The sequence below is a fragment of the Mastigoproctus giganteus genome, chromosome 11 (genome assembly GCF_048544385.1).
Source record: "Mastigoproctus giganteus isolate SK-2022 chromosome 11, ASM4854438v1, whole genome shotgun sequence".
NCBI classification, from domain to species: Eukaryota; Metazoa; Arthropoda; class Arachnida; order Uropygi; family Thelyphonidae; genus Mastigoproctus; species Mastigoproctus giganteus.
In genome coordinates this window covers 120,584,664-120,605,320 of record NC_143585.1, presented here as the reverse complement: position 1 = coordinate 120,605,320, position 20,657 = coordinate 120,584,664, and the positions used below count along the sequence as shown (strand labels likewise).

The window sequence follows — 20,657 nt, the reverse complement described above, 5'->3', positions numbered from 1 at the left end:
GAAAGCAAGCTTATTCAGCATCAGCCAAAAAAAAAAAAAAAAAAAAAACCAACCACTACTCCCATTTCACCCCTCAATTCGTTCGAAATACCTGTCCAGCTGAGCCTTAAATTTGTTTAGGCTATCAACTTCAACAACAAGCAATGGAAGTCTATTCCACAAACCAACTACCCGCTGGCTAAAGGCGAATTTCCGCACATCTATCCGACATCCGTCCTTCCTCAATTTGAATTTATGCCCTCTCAGGTGATTATTCTGAGCAAGAGGAAGAATCCCATCGGCATTGAGCATGCTCAAGCCATTCAAAGCCTTGTACACCTCTATCAGATCACCTCGGCGATGCCTAGTCTCCAGGCTCTGTAATTTGCAAAACTTAAGCCTTTCTTCGTAAGAGCAACCCTTTGTTCCATTCACTAATCTTGTTGCCCTTCTCTGTACTCGTTCCAGCAGCTCTACATCCTTCTTGAAATGAGGCCTCCAGACCTGTATACAGTACTCAAGGTGTGGCCTGACCAATGCCTTATACAAGGGAATAATCACATCCCTGTCCCTGCTAGAAAAATTCCTGTATATCATTGACAAGACACCATGAGCTACTCTTGCAGCTCGTCTGCACTGCTCAGAGAACTTCATATCTGCCTGCACAATTACCCCCAGGTCCTTTTCATTCTCTACCACTGTCAGCGTAGTACCACAGAGTTGATACGTTGATCTGGGGTTACTGTTTCCCATATGTAGTACTTTACATTTGTCAATGTTAAACTTCATTTGCCACCTCTCAGCCCATCTGCTCAACCTTTCCAGATCCTGTTGCAGCAGCATAGTATCAGTAGTGTCCTTAACAACCCTGCCAACCTTTGTATCGTCTGCAAACTTGGACATTAAGCCTGATACACCATCATCAATATCATTTATAAATACAGAAAACAACAATGGACCCAACACTGAACCCTGAGGAACTCCACTAATAACATTAGTCCACGTTGAGCAGTGTCCATTGATTACCACTCTCTGTCTTCTGCCACTCAACCATCCCTTTATCCATAGCAGCAATTTGCCTCAAATGCCACACTTCTCCAATTTGTGCAGCAGTCTTCCATGTGCAACAGTATCAAAAGCCTTTCTAAGATCCAAATATATAATATCAAAGTTATTCCCTGCATCCAGTTCTTTTGTGACTACATCGTGGTATCCAATCAATTTGGTCAGACAAGACCTGCCCTTAACAAACCCATGCTGTGTCTGAGCTAAAACTGAATTCTTGTCCAGATGATCCTGCAGTGCTTCTTTAACCAGTGCCTCTATTAATTTTCCTGGAACCGAAGTTAAACTAACAGGTCTATAATTACTTGTGTCAGCCTTTGATCCTCCTTTGTGAATTGGGGTTACATTTGCACATCTCCAGTCCATGGGTACCTCCCCTGAGTCCAAAGAAGCTCTCATAATTATGGCTAGGGGTTTGCTTACTTCCTTTGCTGCCTCCTTTAATATAACTGGATAGATCTCATCCACCCCGGGTGCCTTTTTTATGTTTATCCTCAACAATTTCTCCTCCACTTTCCTCTCAGTTATTAGAAAATCATCTAGCTCACTGCCAATGTTTACTTCACCTACGACATTCCCCTTCCTGAATAACTCCTCATGTGTGAATGTAGATGCAAAATACTCGTTTAGATTGTTAGCCACCTGAGCTGGATCCTCAACTGTTGAACCATCAACATCCAGTGGACCAATCTGATTCATCCCTTTCCTTCTTGAGTTTAAATAGGTAAAGAACTCTTTTCTGTTTTTCTTTGCATCCTTTGCCAAGGATTTCTCATAATCTGCCTTTGCCTGCCTAATCTCCTTTGTGACTTGGTTACAGACCAACTTATATCTTTCATAGGCTTCCACGTCACCCATTAATTTGTATGTATTCCATGCATTTTTCTTCTCTGCCATATGTCTCATTAGTTCATCTGACAACCATTTAGGCCTGAACCTTGAACAATATTTCTTGGTTGGTATGTAAAGCCTGGTAGCTTCCAAGATTAGTTCCTTGAATGCTTCCCATTTTGAATTTGCTGTTGGTAACATCATCAGTTGGTCCCACTGTATAGAATTTAAATACTGTCTCAGACCATCATAGTCGCCTTTACGAAAGCAAAAACCCTTCCCTTTACCTCTGATGGTAGTTACCTCCTTGAGTAAATCCCACTTCAGCACACTGTGATCACTGCCACCCAGTGGTTCATTTATCTGCAGATTCCTAATGCATGAAGAATCACTACTGATAATTAGATCAAGAGTATTACTCCCTCTAGTTGCCTCCCGAACATGCTGGTGTAGAAAACAATCATCCAATAAATCCACAAAAGCCTTGCTAGTGTGTGAGTGACCAACCCACAAATTCCAGTCAATATCTGGGAAATTAAAATCCCCCATTATAAGACTCTCTGATTTACTGGCCCATTCTATTTCCCTGTACAGTATCTTATTATACTCATCAGAGTCATTAGGCCTATAGCACACTCCTACTCTCAATTTTGATTTACCTATGCTTATGTCACACCAAACTGACTCAACACTGCACTGTCCAGCGATGTCAACTGGCTTCACTTCCTTGGATTTTATGTGTTTTTTAACTAATAGCATAACCCCTCCTCCCTTCCTATCCTTTCTGTAGACGTACTCCCCAAATTCCAGTTCTGCATTCCTTATATCTGTGTGACACCACGTCTCTGATATCCCAACAATATCTGCCTTTGATGTTTTGAGTAATACCTCAAATTCATCAAGTTTATTTACTAAACTCCTAGCATTAGTGTACACGCAAGTATACATGCACCTGTTTCTATTCTTAGCTACCCTAACACAACCCATGTGTTTACTTGTACCGCAATGACTTCCAGCAGTCTCTGAAATATCCTGCATCTTGTTTTTCAGGCTTCTGCTCATTCCAATAGAAGCAGTGCAAGAATCTCTTTCACCTCTGCCAATGGCTACTGTTAATCCATTAGTCTTTGTCTCCCCCCAAGCTAGCAGTTTTCCGACCCACCTAACACTGCCTCGATAGCATCAGCAAATATTCTTGCACCCTTTCTATTTAAGTGTATCCCATCCCTGTAGAAGCAATCTCTCCTGTTAACAAGTACAGTCCAGGCTGAAAAAAATTCTACCCCTTGAGCCTTGCACAATCTTTCCAGGGCCGAATTGATCGACAAGGCTCTCATCATATACTCCCTCCTATCGTGTCTGGGCAGAATTGCAGACACTTTCAAATTCAACCCTACTTCATGGCTTTTTTTCAACAGTGACCTGTACTTGTTAAGTAATTCCGCTGGTCTCCTACTCTTAATATCATTAGTGCCAACGTGTACAACTATATCACCTTTTGTGCCCTTAAAAGATGATATCTGCTCTACAACGTCATCAACCTTTGCCCCTGGCAGACATACCCTGGTCCTCTTCCACCTATCCTTTTTACAAAGCATGTTCCCCGTTTCCCTGACAATTGAGTCACCAACAACTACTAGTTCCTGTTGGACCAGCGCATTCTGCCTTGGGGGCTGCCTCTGTGTTGCAAGATGACCAAGTCCAAGCTCTGGTGTTGATGTGGGCAGCTGAGAGCTTGATGGGCCCCTCAATTTATTTCCTTCGAGGGCATCCACCCTGTCCTTCAAGGTCTCATATAGGCCCATAACAACGCCGAGTTGTCGCCTAATTTCCTTGCACTCCTTGCATCGTGCACACACAAAGACATCCCCCATGGCAGTATCATGTCCCGTACCCGATTGCTCCGCAAACATCAAGCAAACAGTGCATCTTAAAAGGCCGTGATTCAGGGGGCAACCGCCCCCCCTCAGTTTTCCCCTGAGTCACAGCACTCCCATTAGCTTGAGCCTTTTGCTTTGCTGCTCTGGTCAGAGTCATGATTTCGATTTAAATGTCAATAAAATTACAATTTCAGAACAAAATTAAAACCTTAAACTTGTATCTTAACACAGTTATAACGCTATATTTATTTTTCGGTATCGAGTGTTATCTACGAGTTCCCTTTATATAACTTCCGTATCAAGTATGTATTAATTATTTGTTACGTTTGTACTCTAAGTCGTTATATATATATAGTTAAAAGTACAATTTAATTGACAATGAAGTTTAACAAGATTAATAGATGTACTGATTAATTGACAATATTATATTATGCACTATACTATACAAAGCTAATGCTATCGAATTCCGGATATGCTGTATCGCGCTTCAGTAACGAGTGTTATCTACGAAATCCCTTTATATAACTTCTGTATCAAGTTATGTATTAATTATTTATTTTTACTAATTATTTATGTTCCGTAACCTAAGTGGTTATATGTATAGTTAAAATTACAATTTAATTGCCAATGAAGTTCGACAAGATTAATAGATTTTACTGATTAATTTTCACGTAACAATGGCGGCCGTTTATGAACGGTAAACACGTGGATTTGATACCCTTTCCGATACTAAGTAATACCTACAAAATCTCTATCTAAGTTATTTTAACTTTAAGTACCGTAAATAGGAATATAAAGCTACTCTAGAAATAAGTTAATATGTCAATTTAAACTAATAAAGCAGAAAATAAATCAGAAAAAACTTCTCTATTCCAAGAGCGGCAGAAAGGCACGTCCGCACAGGAAAATTCACACTTAAAGATATACTGATTTCTTCCCAATTTATACAGATGGCTCTAAATCTAATTCAAATGTTGGAGCAGCTGCAGTGTTTCCGAATACAACTGTATCAGTTTCCCTTCCATCAGAATTTAGTATATTTTCTGCTGAATTATATGCAATTAAACTAGCTTTAGAAAATCTCTATTCTGACAGTTCCTTAAAATCAGTTATTTACACTGATTCCCTCAGCCCAATCATGTCATTATATAATTCTTCAGATAAAGTTCACCCTGTTCTAGATGAAATCAGAAGCTTATTACTGCAAATTAAAGAACGCAACCAACTGGTCACTTTTTGCTGGATTCCAGCCCATTCCGGTATTTTAGGCAATGAACTGGCCGATAAAGCAGCAAAAAATCCAACTACCTTTGATTTAACCAATATCCCTGTTCCAGCATCAGATTATGCACTAACCGTTCATGCTGCTTGCCTATCACAATGGACAGCACTCTGGCACGCTTAGACTAATAATAAACTCTTTCAGTTTAAACATGATCCGAAAATATGGCGCTCCAGTATCCGTACATCGAGACAAGAAGTAGTAGTCCTTTCAAGGGCAAGAATAGGACATACCCATCTGACCCACCTTCATTTACTCACAGGAGATGATCCACCACAATGTACACATTGTTCTAATAATTTGACTGTAAAACATATTCTTATTGGCTGCCCCTATAATAAACAAGCCAGAACTTCATCCTTGATCTCACTGGTTAATCTTCATAAACCAATAACTCTTGAAAATCTCATTGGTGATAAGGCAAATATTTCTGAATTTTTTGACTTTCTCAGGCAAACTGGGCTTTTCAATTATTTCTGATTTCAGATTTTCTTTTGATTTAGGGAAAACTCATGTTTTAATATAATAAGTGAATAGGCACATTATAGCCTTAGCAGCTTATGTGCCATTAAGCCTCCAGAACAACAACACTAAGGTGGTAGAAAATGAAAAAGACCTGGGAGTGATTTTGCAGTCAGATGTGAAGTTTTTTTTTCTGAGCAATGCAGATAGGCTGTAAGAGCAGGTCATGGGGTATTCTCAATGATATACAGGAATTTTGCTAGCAGGGAAAAGGAGGTGATTATCCCTTTGTATAAGGCAATGGTCAGGCCACACCTTGAGTACTGCATACAGATCTGGAGGCCCCATTTTAGGAAGGATGTAGAGTTGCTTGAGCATGTACAGAGAAAGGCAACAAGGTTGGTGAGGGGAACGAAGGGGTCCTCTTACCAAGAAAGACTAAGTTCTGCAAATTGCTACGGATGGAGACTAGATACCTGTGAGGTGATCTGATTGAGGTGTATAAGGCCTTGAATGGGTTGAGCAGGCTGAATTCTAAAGTGATTCTTCCTCTTGCTCAGATTACAAACCTGAGGGGGCATAAATTCAAATTGAGGAAAGACAGTCGTAGAACAGATGCAGAAATCTGCCTTTAGCCAGTGGGTGGTTAATTGCTGGAACAAACTTCCATCTGTCGTGGAAGTTGATAGCTTAAATGAATTCAAGGAGGAACTGGACAAAATTTTAGAGGGAATGGTTGTTTCAAATTGTGGTTTTTTTTTTTTTTTTGGGCTGATGCTACATAAGCTTGCTTGCGCACGCTCTCTCTCTGTCTCTCTCACACACACACACACAAATTATCGGAGCCATACAGCTTGGTTCAGTTGAAAGAATGTCTGTAACAGCAGGTATTCTTGTGCCTATGCATGGATGAGAAGTGCAGAATTATGTGATTATAGCAGCTTTATTAACATAGTTTATTATTAATTTTAAATCTTTACTTAACTTTATATTGGAATAGTACAATGGAATAGTATAATTACTCCCAATTAATAAGACAACCTTAGGATTATTATTACTTAAATCTAAAACCTTATATTTACCAGAATGATATTTTAACTTCCACCTTTTAGATCAAATGTTCAACACCATCTGAAGGTAATGTTGAAGCATCACGTTCAGCCTTAGCCAAAGTAAAAATCAATTTGGTAGCTAGTTTACTGTCAAAGCCTTTTCAGTGCACTCCAAAGAAGAAAAATTTGAAATTAATAATCTTGGAAAACCGAATGTAATACAAATTGCTAAATGCAGAAGTAGACAATTTATAAGAAGTTTTAACAAGAAACTGTTTAAAAAAAAAAAACGGTGGCTGATATTAAGAATGCATTGTACTGCTTTCTGTTTATTATTTGAAGGAGATTATCTATAGACAAAATCAGGAGTGACTGGCGTAAATCACTTTGCCAATCATATATAACAAAAAAAATAAGCTTTGATGTCCCATATCAAAAATATTCTATGGCAGTATAATTCAGTAATGACTGTAGGCAGATTACTGCAATACAAAATGAAAAAGTAAAAGCATAATAGATATTTAGATTAAAAAAAAAAAAAAAGAGCCCAGAAAGGTTGTCTTGAATAGCTGTTGCTTTATATAAAAAGAGGATTTCATCAGTTGGTATATCCAAACCAATTGATGAAACAGGTTAGTTTATCAAAGTAATGATCTTGATTTGAAGTATCAGTCCAGCTTAATTCTTTGATTAAAAGTCCAAATACAGAACCGTTTCTGTATTTTGACTCTTTATCAGATCAAGCTTCCAGTACTTTTCGATACTTTACATCATATCTTTATATTATGACACAAAAGACAGTGGCTAAAATTCCATAACATATATTATTTGAATTTTTTTTCTTTTTTTTTTTTTCTCTCTTATGTACGGTTTCACCTTTGTTTTGTAGAAACCAAATTATCCAATGGCTTGATCCCATCTTCCTTGATGATATCGTTCCATTATACTTATATCCTGATGGAACCTTTCACCTTGTTCAACACTATCAGGGTTAGGAAGTAAAAGTGTATTTTAAGAGACATCTGATAGTCTATATTTTTTATACCTAAACTACTTGTCTTGCACCAGTTGTTGATGGTTTTATTACTTAAAAAAATCAGTTTAACTTAAGGATTCAAAAGATGACAGCTAGTTTGAGGTTTAGTTCTTGTTCTAAACTGCTATAATGCAAATTTTTCTAATTTGCATATCTTTATATTACAATACAAAAGAAAGTGGCTAAAATTCCATAACATATACATATTTTTTTCTTATGTACAGTTTCACCTTGGTTCTGTAGAAACTAAATTTGCAGTCTAACAGGGATTTCTCCTTTTTTGAATTTTGTATCCTTTAATTTGAAATTTTTTCCTCTAAATACTATAGTTAAAACTATCACTGTCTTTGGCCAAAAGCCTTCACAAAATTTTTCATTCATGGCACATTTCATATTACTTTTCCCAGGAACCGACTCTTCTTGAATCTGTAGTGATGTTTTGTTGCTTGACTATCCCATTGGCAAATGAAACAGCAATACTTGGTATTCATCCTGCAATCCAAGTAATAATATGATGACTTTTGAAATCATCACGTAACTGCCAGTAACTTTCCTTTTATTTGATTGCATTCATATTTGGACATACTCTTGTAGCCTCAAGCGCCAAGTATTTCTAGTGATCATAAATTTCTATAGTGATAGAGTACTATATATTACTAGAGTTTGAAGCAAATTCTCTACTGTATATAAGTGCCTAAAAAAGTATCAGCACAAAAGTTCTTAAGAAAGGAAAGACCTTTCTTTTATTTAAACACAGACCCTACTAATCTACTTTTGCTTGTTCAGTAGGTGGCATTGCTCCTGTCTCCCCATAGTGGGGACTGTAAACCTTGGAGGAAAAGCTCTCACTTTCAGGACTAAAAGGAGAAAACATGAGTGATTCAAACATCACAATCACAGATCCCAAATATCTGACTCCATTGAGTTGGAAAAATGAGGATAATGAGACCATTGTTACTTAAAAAAAAAAAATAATAAAAAATAATAATAAAAATAAAAGAGGACATGACATCACTTTGGGTCTGTTTATAGTCCTCCATTCTATGACAGAACAGCCATTAGGAAAACTGTTGCCATTTGTCATCTAAAAATGTCAAGTGGCATTTTTAGATGACCTAGTTGAGACAGCAAATGCAACATACACACAGAACGACTGCTTCAAATAACAACATTTGGTGAGATTCCAGTAAAGGTCTCTCCCCATAATACACTGAACTTGTCAAAAGGAGTCATTTTAAATGGGACCTTATCAGCACCTCTGAAGAAGAAATTAAAAATTAGTTGGAAGATCACAGTGTCATAGCTATGAGACAGATTAAACTAACTAGAGATGGGACAGTTACCCCAACAAGAAATCCCATTCTAACTTTTAACAATCCCAAACAAGTCAAAGCTGGATCTCTAAATTGTAACATAAGACCATACATTCTGAATTCTCTCTGCTGCTTTAAATGCAAAAGTATGGTCATTCACAAATGGCATGCCATGGAATTACTGTCTGTTCCAAGTGTGAATCTCAGGAACACATCAATCAGAACTTTCCAGCCGAAATGTCCAAACTGCAAGGGGGATCATCCTGCCTATTCAAAACACTGAGTATTGGAAAAGAGAAAAGCAGATACAACAATATAAAGTAGAACATTTTGTCACTTGTCAAGAAGCCAAGAGAACTATACTCCTAACTATCATAAATAGACCTTCCTACACACAAGTCATAAGAAATCGGTATACGACAGATAATCAAACAGATTTCACAATCCCTCCAAAGAGGTCCATTTCAGAGTGCGTATGAAAGCTACTCATAACATCCTAACCCACCAATGTTTGTACACAACCCTTGATGCAAAACACTCAGAAATAAAAACTCTCTCAAGGAAAACTTAATATCATAAGCCAAAAGCCAACTGAACAAATGGAGACAAAAGCAACCAACCAAGCAGATGAATCAGTACTAGAGATTTCTGGACGAAGATATGGATACCGGTAAACCATTTTTCCCCAAAAAAGGAAAAACCTAAGTTTGAAAAGGTTTAAAACAGCATCAAGAAAAAGAGTCTGAAAACTTTTCCAAAACTGAATAATGAAAACCATTATCCAGTGGAACTGCAGAAGATTCCGTACTAACATATATATGATATGATTGCACAGCGTGCCCTGCTGTGTATTTGTTTACAAGAAACCTGGCTCAGACCTCAAGACTACAGCATGCCTCAAAGAAGAGTAACAGACAGCACAATCCATGTTGTCATGGCAATACTGGTAATTCTCATATTCCTTCCCGGATTCTTCCACTAAACACAACCTTTGAACTGGTTGCAGTATGCACTAACCTAAATCCTTCATAAATGTTATAACAATTTATGTTCCGCTAAACCAAGAATTACTACAACACGATTTAGAAGACATAGTAATTTAGTTACCTCCCCATTTCTGCACATTGGGCGACCTCAATGGACACAGCCCTTTGCAGGGTAACGCAACCTTAGACCGGAGAGGAAGGCAAATTGAAAAATGGATAGAAGAGAATGATGTTGTTATTTGGTTTTTAGGAGCATTAGCAACTAAGGCCATATTGCTCCAGTGCCGTGGTCATTCCCTGACCTTACCGCATGCTCCGTATTTGGTGGTGAAAGGCTCGAACCCTGGTCTAATCAAGAAGCATGTGCTACGCACTGCTGCTCCTTCTATATGTCTATATGTATACTCTATATGCTCTCCAACATTATCTTCAATACTTGATTGTTCAGTACATGGTGCTCCTCTCAGTAGCGATCAGTATCAGGACCACTGTTGTTTTTGATTTTTATAAATGACATCAATGGAGGGATAGAGGGCATGATGTCTAAATTTGCAGATGATGTAAAGATTGGTAGAGTAATTAATGATCACCGCCAAGCAGGGCTTCTTCAGAGTGACCTAGACAGACTTCAGGGATGGTCAGAAAAATGGCAGCTAAGCTTTAATCCAGCAAAGTGTAAGGTATTACACTTTGCTTTGGGGTTACTGTTCCTGGGGAACAGTAACCTCAAAGTAACTTATACACTTGGTAGAGTTGAACTAAACTCAGTTGTGGAAGAAAAGGGCTTGGGAGCTACGACACGGTCAGGCACGAAGTTCTCCAACATTGTACACAAGTTGCAAGGAAGGCCCATGATGTCCTATCAATGATTTATCAAACAATTGCTAGTAGAGATAAGGACGTTGTAATCCCATTATATAAGGCTATTGTTAGACCACACTTAGAATACTGTGTTCTAGAATGGAGACTGCACCTAAAGAAAGACATTGTGCTTCTTGAAAGGGTCCAAAGACGGGCAACTCATCTGGTGAAATCAGAAGGGCATCCGTATGAGGAAAGACTTTGAATGTGTGGGTTGCAGAGCTTGGAAACTAGGCACCTTAAAGGAGACTTGATTGAGGTGTTTAAGGCTTTGAGAGGCATAAGTAAAATGAGTGAGGATGAAATTTTCATGGTTATAGATGATTCTAGAACTAGGAGCCATAATTCCAAGTTACGGGGGGAGGGGGGAAAGAGATGTTTAGACTGGATTGCAGGAAGTTTTATTTTAGCCAGCGAGTTATAAATGTTTACTGGAATAAGTTACCTACATGAGTGGTAGAGGCTGACAGTTTGGGGAAATTCAGAGGTCAGCTGGATAATTACTATGGGAAGAGGGAAACACATAGGTTGTCTATTTCCTTTTTTTGTTATTAATTATTAATTTTTTAAAAAATTTTCTTATTTTTTTAGGCTGGTGCAGCATAAGCCATAGGTTTTCTTGCACCATGTGGCCATTGCTAATACTAATACAGTAATTACCATGGTATTAAAAACCACATGTCAGTCATTAGAAATCCCAAATGGAAAATAAATCAAGCAGATTAGAAAACGTATAAATCTATTCCAAAATGAAATGCTGATAATATCAAGCAAAAACTGGTAGATGCAGCAGTACAATAAGTAACAAATAAACTAATCTAAGCTGCTGAGCAGACTCTTCCAAAAACATCGACACTTCCCAACTCATCCAAAATCATGGTAGAATGAAGAATGTTTATGAGCTAAAAGAGAGAGAAAAACAAAACCTGGAATACTTTTTTGAAGATATACAACTACAAAGAACCTCATTTTTCGAGAAGGCATGCACATCAGCCAGATATGGTAGGAAAGTATCCTGGATAAAATTTGCATCCACATTAACAAGTTCTACACAGTCTCAAACTGTCTAGAATAAAATCAGCAAAAATGAATAGCAGATACCAGATTAATTCACCTCTGATCCTAAACTGGAAGGGACTAGTCACTGCAGAGCCTTCTGAAATAGCCAATACACTAGGCACAACCCTTTCCAAAACATCCGCAACCACCTCACCCAGTTTTCAAATATACAAGGCAAGAATTGAAAGACATAAATTGAACTTTTCCACAAGAAATGATTAACAGTACAATCTTCTTTTTTAACATTCTGTGAATTGAATCATGCTCTATCACAGACAAAGCAAAGTGCTGTAGGATCAGACTAATTTCACTATATGATTTTAAATCAACTTGATGACCAGTCACAAATGGCATTACTAGAAATGTATAACAAAATCTCCCTATAAAACCAGTTTCCAGATAGGTGGCATCATACGATAGTTCTAGCTTTCCCAAAACCATGAAAGGATCTCTCTCTCTCTGATCCACACAACTACCATCTAGTAGCTTTTATCAAGTTGCCTAGGAAAAGTTATGGAAAAAATTATCAGTACTCATTTAATGTGGTTTTTGACAGTAATAAAAGAACATAATGATATGATTGATCTGTTTTGATATAGAAAAAGCTTACGATATGGAATGGCATTGTGGGATTCTTCAAAACCTATATCTCCTTGGATTACATGGACATCTTCCTAAATATATACAAAATTTCTTACAACACAGGACATTTTAAGTTAGGCTGCAGACTGCCCCTTTCAAAAGTTTTCATCCAAGAAGGGGTCTTCTTGGATAAAAACTCAGGGGTCTGTGCTTAGCCCTACCCTTTTTGCTATTAAAGTAAATACTATAACTGAACATATACCAAGAACCATTGATGTAGCTTTATATGTTGATGATTTCAGTATTTCCCATCACTCTCAGAATGTGAAATATAGAGCTGCAGCTACAAGGAACAATAAGCAAATGGGTACAAACAAATGGCTTCTGGATTTTCACACAAAAAACTGTATGTATACACTGCTGTAGAAAATGAAACGTACACCCCGATCCTGAATTGAAACTTGATGGACATATTATCCCAGTAGTACCAAGCATAAGGTTCTTAGGGCTTCTTCTCTTGGATAAGAAACTAACATTCCTTGAACATATTAAACAACTCAGACTTTCATGCTTAAACACACTCAAAGTCCTTTCCACAACAACTTGGGAAGCAGATCAATATATGCTTATTACGCTTTATTGAGCAATAATTTGTTCCAAGCTAGATTATGGAGCACCTGTTTATGATTCAGCGAAACCAAGTACACTGAGATGGTTAGACCCCCCCCCCCCCATACACTTTTCCACACCTCACCTGGGGAAAAACAACCCTATCGAGAACAAACTTGGCAACATGCAGCATATAAAGTCCAATATGCACATCATGTACTGATGGGTCAAAAACAGATTCTTGTGTAAGAGCCGCAATTCACTTTGAAGATTACACCTTCATCCAACACCTCCCAAAAGGATGCAATATTTTTGCTGCTGAATTACAAGCCATTTTGATCACCATAAACCAAATTGAATGTAAACAGATAGCAGACAGCATAATTTTCACTGACTCACTTAGTTCTCTTATTGCCTTGCAGAATGCTAATACCACAGCACACCCAGTTCTACAACAGGTCCACTATTCAGTATTAAAGCTATTGCAAAGAAATCACAATATTAGATTCTGCTAGATCTCAGGCCACACAGGAAATGAAAGGGTAGACAAAGCAGTAAGAAAAGCTGCCACCTCTGACTATGCCTTTCACTCCATACCATATACAGGTTGCCAAGTCCTTAATCAACCAAAGCAGTACAAAGCAATGAAACTGGCATGATCAGACTAACAACAAACTTTGCCTAATTAAACAAAATCTTTGACCACAGTATATAGCTGCTGATCCAGCAGACACAAAGTGACTCTTGCTTGATTGCAGATTTGGGCAGATACATGCGATTCACTCCTACCTGCTCAGAAGCAAAGACCCTCCTCAGTGCCAAAACTTTTAAGTCCCACTAACTGAACGTTGTTTCATGGTGAACTGTCCAAAATGTAATAGGGAATGTCTAAGAGCGTTTCAAGCTATAATTAATCAGCAAAACAACCTAATGTTTAGAACAATTTTAGATGACCAGCCAAATATTACCAATGTTTTCTTTTTTCTTAAGTTAATTGGATATGTCCAAAACATATAACAGTTATTACTATACCATTTGTATAAAAGCTACTTATAATTCAAAATCTTAGTGTTGTTCTAAAATACATCAAGACAAGAGAGAAATGTCAAAATATGAAACTCTCCTATCCAAAGCACAAATTAGCCTAAACTGTTCTTGCACTAACAGCTCTCAAACAACAACAACATACTCTCGTAAATTTCACGTTCATTTCAAAGGAATGGTTACAGGTATTGAAAACTTTTTATTATGTAATAAAACTGCCTATTAAACTTACTTCAAATGAATCACCGAATAGCTATCATTCTTTAGTCTTGTGTTTAAATCCAAATTCTTCTAAGCAGCCTATTTATATCTAGGGAATTCAGCACATGAAATGTGAAATTTTTTTTATTTCTCTTTTAAATACAGAAATTCTTGTACTATCAGCTTTTGTCTTGATCCCAATAGTCGGCCTTTTACGTTAATAGACAGTCATATACGAGGTCATTATGCTTGCTTTGTTCAATTAAGTATGACTTACTACTCTGTGATATGTACCTTGGATCTTTCATTGGATCCTGTTCCTTATCAGAAATAGGAAGATCTCTGTATTGCCTCGTTTGCAGAAGCAACATTGAGATATTCTATTTTTTGTCTCCTTGAAAAATCTGAAATTTTTGCAGGACATGAATAGTGGCCTTTATTTTGACTGATTGGTTTATAGGAGCAGCAGATAGTATATTTTTTCATATAATCAGTGTTCTACTTCTCTCTTAAGTGGTTGGTGGGACAAGTGTTTCTGGCTGATTTTACGGCAGCATTTCTCTATATAACAATAATTTAGCAGAAACATTTAAACTTTAAATACATAAATTATTATATGTGATTATTTTGCATAAAGCAGACTACACATAAGATTCACCAGTGAACGTGTTAATGCCTTTGCACCATGTTTTGTTTATAGTGATAGATAATTGGCATTGTACCTTCATGAGTTGCCACGGTATTGTATTACCTCGAATAAGTAATGTTTCACCAATGGAGAAGACTAATGTTACTTACTAATCGGCAGATACCACCTCCCAGACAGCACAGTTTCAAGGCTTGTTGGCCTTTCCTTGGTGGGCAGGTAGGTACCCTGGTGTTGCAATCATGACAATCCAGTTATGATAACTCCATAATGTGAGAGATACCTAATGGTGTGCAATAGTTTTAACTAAGGTGATTATTTTGCATAAAGCATAAAGCTACACATAAGATTCACTAGGAACAGGTTAATGCCTTTGCATCATGTTTTGTTCATAGTGAACTGCCGAAGTAGATAATTGGCATAATTTTAATTGTATCTCATATTGTGAATACCTTCACAACTAGTTGCCATGCTTTGCACTACCTCGAATAAGTAATGCTTTACCAATGGAGAAGACTAATGTTACTCATTCTTGGGCGATACCACCTTTTCAAGGCTTTTTGGCCTCTCCTTGTTGGGTGGGGTGAGGTAGTACAATACTGTGGAAACTTGTTATGAAGGTATTCACAATATGAGATACAATTAAAATGATACCAATTATCTACTTCGGCAGTTCACTACGAACAAAACATGGTGCAAAGGCACTAACCCGTTCACTAGCAAATCTTACGTGTAGTCTCGTGCTTTATGCAGAATAATCACCTTGGTTTATACTATGCACACCATCAGGCATCTCTCATATTGTGGAGTTATACTTCATAACTGGATTGTCACGATTGCAACACCAGGGTATCTACCCACCCACCCACCGAGGAGAGGCCAACAAGCTTTGAAACGGTGCTGTCTGGGTAGTTGTATCTGCCAAGAATAAGTAACATTTAGTCTTCTCCATTGGTGAAGCATTACTTATTCAAGGTAGTGCAATACCATGGCAACTCATTGTGAAGAAGGTATTCACAATATGAGATACAATTAAAACAACGCTAATTATCACCTTCGGCAGTTCACTATGAACAAAACATGATGCAAAGCACTAACCCATTCACTAATAAATTACTAAAAAACATAAATACAGTATATGTTCAATAAAATGCAAGAAAGCTTACCTTAAAATTATAAAACCTTATGTGTATACTGTATTTATATGATTTACAATTACAGCTTGTCATACTTTTGGTTTTCAGATTGCTCAAAAACCATTAAATGTAGTGTAAATGCCTGCCTGATTGTCTGATAGTGTTTCACCTTCTTCCCATTATTAGTACTTGCCAATTCACTCAATCTCTTTGAAGCAAAGTTGAAGTTACCTACATGGTAAACTCAATCATTGACACAAAATACACATAAACAATAGGTAAAACTAAACTGAAAACAGCATCATTGTTGAGTAATGATATTTTCAGCCTATCAAGCACTGTGCAGTTAAAAGTAACACCTCGTCAAGCAACTGCAGTTTCTAAAGAGGTTTTAGAAATGACTGCTCCGATATATTTTCTACCTATTGCATTTTACAGCACAGACATAGGAAACTTTTGCCAGTACAAACAGCTACAGAAAATTAACACGCAGATGTAAATTACCCATGAATACAAAAAAATTACTTTTTTGCCAATAAAGACAGTTTTCAAAATTTCTTCCTGTCGTAAATTGGAAATGCTTTACAGTGTTTCTAGTTTGGCTGGCAATTCAGCCTTTTTCTTGTTAACTACAGTATTTAAATGTGAATCGCAGCCAAGTGGAAAATTGAATTGAAAAACATTAATTTCTTTTTTTTAACAGGCTCTCAGGCACCCTAACACCTAATGGGTAACTCCCCCTAACATGTTTGCACTGAATGTTGCTATTCCTGGGTAACAAAAGGCAACTCTTGGAGGAGGATATCAAAAAATATATGCACTATAGCAAACTAGAGTGAACTGTGCTATAGTGAGGACAACTGTATAATTTAATCATTTGAAAAACTCTTAAATTGACATCATTCCTAATAACAGGAACAAGTTATAAGATCCCTGTATATTAGATTGGGCATGTTGATTGGACAAGGATGCAATTCCAGCAGCCTGATAATGAATACATTTAATAATATCTTGATGGCCTTTATAGTGAATGGCTATAACTGCTTGCAAAGTAAGCAAAGAGCTGCAGTGCAAGAAATGTGCAGAATCATCTCAGCAGTAAAAAGAGATACATGAGATGAGCGCCAATAAGTGCTCTGGCCAGCATAACCTCATTGCATCTATTTAATTGGATGCTAGATTTCCCCACCTGTGGTTTTTGCTTTATTTATCATAGCTTGTTGTATATCTGTTTTCTAAATATGAGTCCACTTTTCGTTGCATATTCATGTGATTGGAAGCTCAATGTCAGAGGGATTTCTTGCCACTTCATTGGCACTCATTTTCTCATATTTCAGTATGCTCAAGAATCCAGCATTATATGACAGTCTGTTTATTGTTATCAAGTTGAAACATCTGAGGTTTAATTTGCTTTAACATGGAAGTGAAGCTCTGAAATATTTAAGTACCATCATCACTCTCAGAGCCTCTAGAAATCATTGTCTTTGGACTGAAAGGATTGACAAGAAGGGTGAAGTCATCTTAAGCATAGAGTTCTGCAGTGCATACAATGCATTTGTGAGGGTAGTAAGACAGTATGTGTTGGGAGGAGCTCTGCAATTCCTCCAGCAGTTTTGATTTTTGAGCCATCACCATAAATTAACATAACTTGTGTGTTTGTAAGGCATGGGCTGCATGTAGATGTTCAAGAGTTTGATTGCTCAGGGAATATTTTCCTCAGTTTATGGAAGTAGCTATCATGACATAAGGGTATTCATATTATCCATGGCATAATGTTGTTGATAGGTACTGTCGAGATGTATATTCTGTTTGGTGCATTAGTTCTTGTAGCCAGAGATTCTTGCAGGTTTATTTTCACAAGGATGATCATTGAGTTACATCCACATAGGATAGGTAGGAATATATATACCTCTAAAATCTTGTTATTCAGTTAATATGTAGTAGTTGTTATTCTCAATAAAGCATTACAAGTTCATCACACTTAAATTCCACAATAAAAAGAAATATGTACAGTGAAGTTAAGGTATTATGGCACCTTAACATTAAATTTGTGTTAATAAATTTTAAGATGTTAGAATGATTTAATACTTCTGGCGATTTTCGTTATATATTAACAATGTGTTATTATATTGTATTTTATAATTAGGTACACGATACATGGTAGTTGACTGTGGTGGAGGTACTGTAGACATCACAGTGCATGAGTTGCTTGATAAACAAGGAACTTTGAAAGAAATACAAAAAGCTACTGGTGGACCCCATGGCTCAGTAGGAGTGGATCTTGAGTTTGAAAGATTGTTACATGATATTTTTGGAGCTGACTTCATACAACAGTTCAAAACAAAAAGGCCTACAGGTTATATTGATCTCATGATTGCATTTGAAGCAAGAAAAAGAAATGCAAGTCCATGTAAATCTAATCCTCTAAATATATCACTGCCATTTTCTTTTATTGACTACCATAAAAAGTACAAAGGCCATTCAGTAAGTATAACAGTCTGTAAATTAATATAATTCATAAATGTATTTTTAAGTTGTGCTTTGTGCTTATTCTAAATGATGTATAGAAGTATTATCAGCATGTCCTTAATGCTGGAAATGTGATAGTTTCAAACTAATAAGTATAGTAGCAGTTAATTTGATATGTAATTTAGTAGGATTTCATATGATTGTTCTTTATTTAGGTTAAAAACCAATATGAATTCATAAAAAAGCTTTATTTTATTTATTTATTAATATCAGTAATACACCCAATATAATTGTTAAAATAAAGAAATACTTTTTTCATATTTCTAATTAATATTTCATAAGGTATTACAGAAATAAGTAAAATTAATTCAGGCTGCAATTTATGCATGAAATACAGTACATTCTCTGTGCAGATCTTTGACATTTTATTATGAGGTATCACTGGATTTGTTTTTGCATTTCACAGTTGTCATTTTTTAATGATGCCTGGCTGCAACTTTGATGGAATATTTCACATTGAAATATTTAAGCAAATTGCACATTTATGCAAAGATTTTGCATAAATGTGTAATTAATTGATACTGTTTTGAATTTTATTGTGTTATTATCTTCCTTAGTGGGTTGTACAAACCACTAATCTGAATAATGCTTTTTATAGGGTAACGGCACTGGGGGATGAGTTTATAGAACTAAAGGGTAGTGGCTGGAACATTTTTGGAATCACTGGATTAAGGCATTGGATCTGGTATATATCTCATAACATTTCTTAATGGAATCTTCCTGAAGTGGGAGTGTCTGTAAATATTTTATCCCATTCTGTTCTTTGGCTGTTTCAGTTTGTCTGATTTCTGAAAATTCAGCGGACTCCAGAAGTTTGACTGCTCTGATATGCTCAATTGAAATTTTTGCAACCAACGCAGACTTGCTACTACTTGCAAGTTGGCAGCTTTTGCTGTTATTTTCAGATCCCAAATGTGGAATTATTTCCAGATAGAACAGAATAAGTTTTGTAGGAAGCATTACTCAGCACATCCGAATTACTTTCAAGTAATTGTTAGAGTTCTTATAGGTAATGTAAAGTTTACCTTATGTGATTTAAGTGTTAACAGAGAATAACATGAGAAAATTAGCATACTTTCACTAGAGCATGCACGAGCTTGTGTACATGTACAAGAAAAAATTTTTAGATGTGCACAAAACAATAAGATCAAATTAGAAAAACATTTTAAAAGTGATATGTTCACATCATGGTCCAACACTGCATATTTTAGGAAATTATAATATATTTAAAAAGTTACAGTTCAATGGTCAGATTAACTGCATGTTCAGCATTAAATGGGAGAATAATAATGATAAAGTTAGCCTAGAAGTTTTATCACTTATCCTCTACTACCTAAACAAAAAAAAAAAGAAAAAGAAAAAAAAGTATGTTACTATGCTACTGTTAGGATAATTCTGAAAACATGCACCTTCATGTTTTCAGGATTATTCTAGCACAGATAACTTGTGAATTGTTTAAATATCAAGACCCTCTCCTCATTTACTTTTACTTTAAATATAAAGATAATTTGACCTGCTTATCCTCAAGAAGAAATGATCTTGCTGGTCTTTTGAGAAAACACAGGTGTTACAAAAAAAAAACAAACTATATTTTAGTTATGCAAAATTCCTCTCATTTAATAAATAAATTTTCTGTTTATACTCCAGGACGACCAAACGGTCAGAGGAGTTCGCATGATAGATTGAATACAAGAAACAGCACCGTATTCAGTAGTCACAGGCTTGAAACCCGGTCACTCAAGGCACGTGTACTTAGGCACCCAACTTAGGACGTGTACAAGGCACGTGTACTTAGGACCAACTAATTGTAAAGAGGCTACGGCGCGGCCTCTTTACACTTATTTCGGAAAATAGTATTAGCATTAGTAGAGGCATACAATGCAAGAAAGCAAGCTTAAATAGCATCAGCCAAAAAAAAAAAAAAAAAAACACCTTCCCATTTCACCCATCCATTCACTGCAAATGTTTGTCTAGTTCTGCCTTGAACTTATTTAAGTTGTTGACCTCCACTACAACAGATGGAAGTTTATTCCAATTATCAGCCACCCGTTTGCCTTTAGCCATGTTGTGTGTTATTAAGAATGCCATATTTTTCTAAATGTCT

The 20,657-nt window shown here is 36.6% G+C and overlaps 1 protein-coding gene across 1 annotated transcript in view; it reads left to right on the top strand.

Moving 5' to 3' along the window:
* LOC150078392 (heat shock 70 kDa protein 12A-like) overlaps positions 1-20,657 on the top strand; it is a 158,319-nt gene that overhangs the window by 128,452 nt on the left and 9,210 nt on the right. The window contains exon 8 of the mRNA XM_090384551.1: positions 18,171-18,508. Coding sequence (XP_090240677.1) covers positions 18,171-18,508 — 338 coding nt within the window. The remainder of the gene's footprint in view (positions 1-18,170; positions 18,509-20,657) is intronic.